Raw genomic sequence first — 3,291 nt, 5'->3', positions numbered from 1 at the left:
TTTTGTCTTGGTCAGTCATCCATGGGTTGTTCTGGGCCTGATTTATTTGTGTGGTGTTGCTGGGCAGTCCACAGCAACAATGTTTTCTTATAAACCTCCATATTCTCCCAGCCACGCCCCTCTTTTTCTGAGGCCAGAGGGAGTGGCTGGGGAGTGGGACTGCCCAGCTTGGTAGGAGTTTCCGGCAGTGTTGCCCACACTGAGGGAGCAGTGGGTTCCCTCTGGGGCCTTGCTGCTGATGTCATGGGTACCGTGGGTGTCCTGGGTGCCGCTCTTGTCCCAGGTGCTGCTGGAGTCTCGGGTGCTACTGATGTCACAGGTACCGTGGGTGTCCCGGGTGCCGCTGGAGTCTCGGGTGCCGCTCTTCCCGTGGGTGCCGCTCCTGTCTCAGGTGCCGTTGGTGTCCCAGGTGGCCGCTCCTGTCCTGGGTGCTGTTGATGTCTCCGATACGGCTCTTGTCCCAGGTGCCGCTCTTGCCGTGGATGCCACTCCTGCTTTGGGTGTCACGGGTGCCACTGGTGTCCTGGGTGCCGCGCTTGCCACAGTGTCACGGGTGCTTTCGGTGTTTTGGGTGCTGCTCTTCCCGCGAGTGTCCCGGGTGCCGCTCTTGCCATGGGTGCCGCTCTTGCCACGGGTATCACGGGTGCCGCTGGTGTTCTGGACTGTCACCTCCAAGCCATCTTCTGACTGGCTGGAGTGGCTTCTTCTCATCCATCTTGACCCATAGATGCTGCCGAACATGGGGTAAAGGAGCTCTGGTTGTTGGGTCGAGGGTCAGCATGCTTGCTATTAATGTTGCATGCTTGCTATTAACGATGATTGCTAGATCATTGGGCACATGATAATGTCCTGTGAGCACACTCTGCTTCATCTCCTGGTAGTCTTGTCCTTGGAAGGGTTCAAACCCAGTCACCATGATGTACAGGATAACACCAAGGCTCCACACATCCACAGGTGGGCCTAAGTACATCAACTCCAGGAAGATCTCAGGTGCTGCGAAGGCAGGGGTGTTGCAGAATGTACCTAACTTCTCTCCAGGGCAGTAATCGTAGCTCAGACTGAAGTGTGCGATCTTCACATTGTGGTCCACATCAAGGAACAAGTTGCTTGGTTTCAGGTCCCAGTGCACGATGCCCCGCTTGTGGCAGTGGTTCAGGGCTGATAGGAGCTGCCGGAAAAGGCGTTGGGCCTCCTGCTCCGTCATGCGGCCCTGGTCATCCAGGTAGGCTTGCATGTCTCCCCTGCTCATGTATTCCATCACCGTGATGGTAGAGTCTTCCGTGTCAATAACATCGAGGACTTTCACTATGTTTTCATGGTCTAACAGCTGCATATGTCTCCTCTCACACAAGAACCCTAGGACAAGTGGAATTTCAGTTTGCTTTTATTACCTTAAGGGCCACCTCGGTCCCGGCCACAACATGCCGGGCCAACAGAACTGTAGCATGCCATCCTTCTCCAATAGTGTGGACAATTTCATAATTCTCTATTTGAGCTCATTTATTTGAACACCTGGCCATTAGGTCCTGCATGGTGGTAAACCCTAACTACTCTACCAGTTAACTGCTCTACCAGCTAACTACTCTATGCCAACTAAAGAAACAAATGCTATCTATGCCAACTAAACTAATGAATGCTAACTATGCCAACTATACTAGCAACAAAACTATGCCAACTATACTAATGCTAACTATGCCAACTATACTAACGTTGCTAACTATGTCACATACACTAACAATGCTAACTATGCTAATACTACCTATACTAACTATGCTAATAAACTATTAACTATACCAAATATGCTCACTGTACCAATGATACTAACTATACTAATACTAACAGCACTAACTAAAAAAATAAAAAGATAAAATGTGAACAAGAATTAAGGGGGGGAAATGGGAAAAAGCAAAATAAGAAAATGATATAAAGAAAAACTCTACAAACGAGAAAAACTAAAAAAAAAAAAAAAAAGTTCTCTAAGGAGAACTAAGGGGGAAAAAAACAAAAACAAAAAAGGTAAAAAACAAAATGAAGGAAAAAAGAAAAAGAAAGACATTTTAAATGAGAAACACTAAAATTAAAAAATGAGGAAAAGAATTAAGGGGAAAAAAAACAGAAAATGATGGAAAAAACAAAATGAAAGAAAAAAGGAAATTTTTTTTAATTAAGAAAAGGAAAAGAAAAATGAGAAAAATAAAAAAGAGGAGAGGAAAAAAAGGAAAAATAAAATCAACAGAATGGCAAAAACACAGGGAAAAAAACACGCTAACTGTGGATCCAGTCGTCAGGTCACCAGTATCAGCTTCCTGGGCTCTAAGGACCAAAAATCTGGGGCCAGGTGGGCTCTTATGTAAGGTCTTTAGTGAGTTTCATCACAATTGTGCCCTGTGAGGACAGAGCAGCAAACAGACCAATCATGGCTGAGGATAAATCCTAATGGTTTTCTCCCTTTTCAGGTTCAAGGCCCCTTTACACTTAGGAAACAGGATCCTAAAGAGATTTTTCTTTATATGTGCTATGAGAGACTGGTATTCACTTTCTTAGAAATTGAAAGCTGTAAAATTCTTCAGCAGACTTCCCATGTCTAGTTTGAAAATCAGTAATGATGTTAAGGACCTCATAACATCTACACTTGCAATATTCAATTCCTTTTCCTTAAACTCTGGTCTCAAAATAAAGTGACCATTTAAATGAACTTGACTATACTATCAGAAACTGTCCTGTTGCATGTGACACTCATAAGGCACATAATTAATGTCTGCAAAGCTGAGAGATTTTCTGGGAGGATCATGAACAGATTTCTCATAGGGAGCCTCAGAGGCCAGATGACATGGGTCAGTGTATTTGAAGTGTTGAAGGGAAAGAATCTGTCAACCAAGAATCCTATGTGTAGCAAAACTGTCCTTCAAAAATGAAGGAGAAATTAAGACATGCCCAGTTTGTAAGAGTTGAGGGAGTTCTGCCTCAGCACGGAGTCCTTCAGATTGGAGTGCAGGATTTTTGACAGTAACTCAAAGCCTTATGAAGAGATAAAGATCTCCAGTAAAAACAGAAAGATGGGTGACTAGAAAAGCTCGTGCTACACTGCTATAATTAAAACAGATAACCAGCAAGGTCCTACTATGTAGCACAGGGAGCTCTGCTCAATGCTCTATGTCAGCCTGGATGGGAGGGGAGTTTGGGGAAGAATGGATACATGTATATGTATGGTTGAGTCCCTTTGCTATCCCCCTGAAGCTATCACAACATTGTTAATCAGCTGTACTCCAGTATAAAATCAGAAGTTTAAAA

General features: G+C 44.6%; 1 protein-coding gene across 1 annotated transcript; it reads right to left on the bottom strand.

The window, feature by feature from the left end:
* Positions 1-313: 313 nt before the first annotated feature.
* On the bottom strand, positions 314-1,234 carry LOC122709194 (sperm motility kinase 2B-like). The gene is made up of 2 exons (XM_043926345.1): positions 689-1,234; positions 314-523 (listed from the first exon to the last, which is right to left on the bottom strand). The coding sequence occupies exons 1-2, from the start codon at positions 1,232-1,234 to the stop codon at positions 314-316; spliced, it is 756 nt and encodes a 251-aa protein (XP_043782280.1).
* Positions 1,235-3,291: the final 2,057 nt, after the last annotated feature.

The sequence above is a fragment of the Cervus elaphus genome, chromosome 15, assembly GCF_910594005.1.
Source record: "Cervus elaphus chromosome 15, mCerEla1.1, whole genome shotgun sequence".
Lineage (NCBI taxonomy): Eukaryota > Metazoa > Chordata > Mammalia > Artiodactyla > Cervidae > Cervus > Cervus elaphus.
The sequence above is the reverse complement of the archived record's forward strand: the minus strand, read 5'-3'. Positions and strand labels throughout refer to the sequence as shown.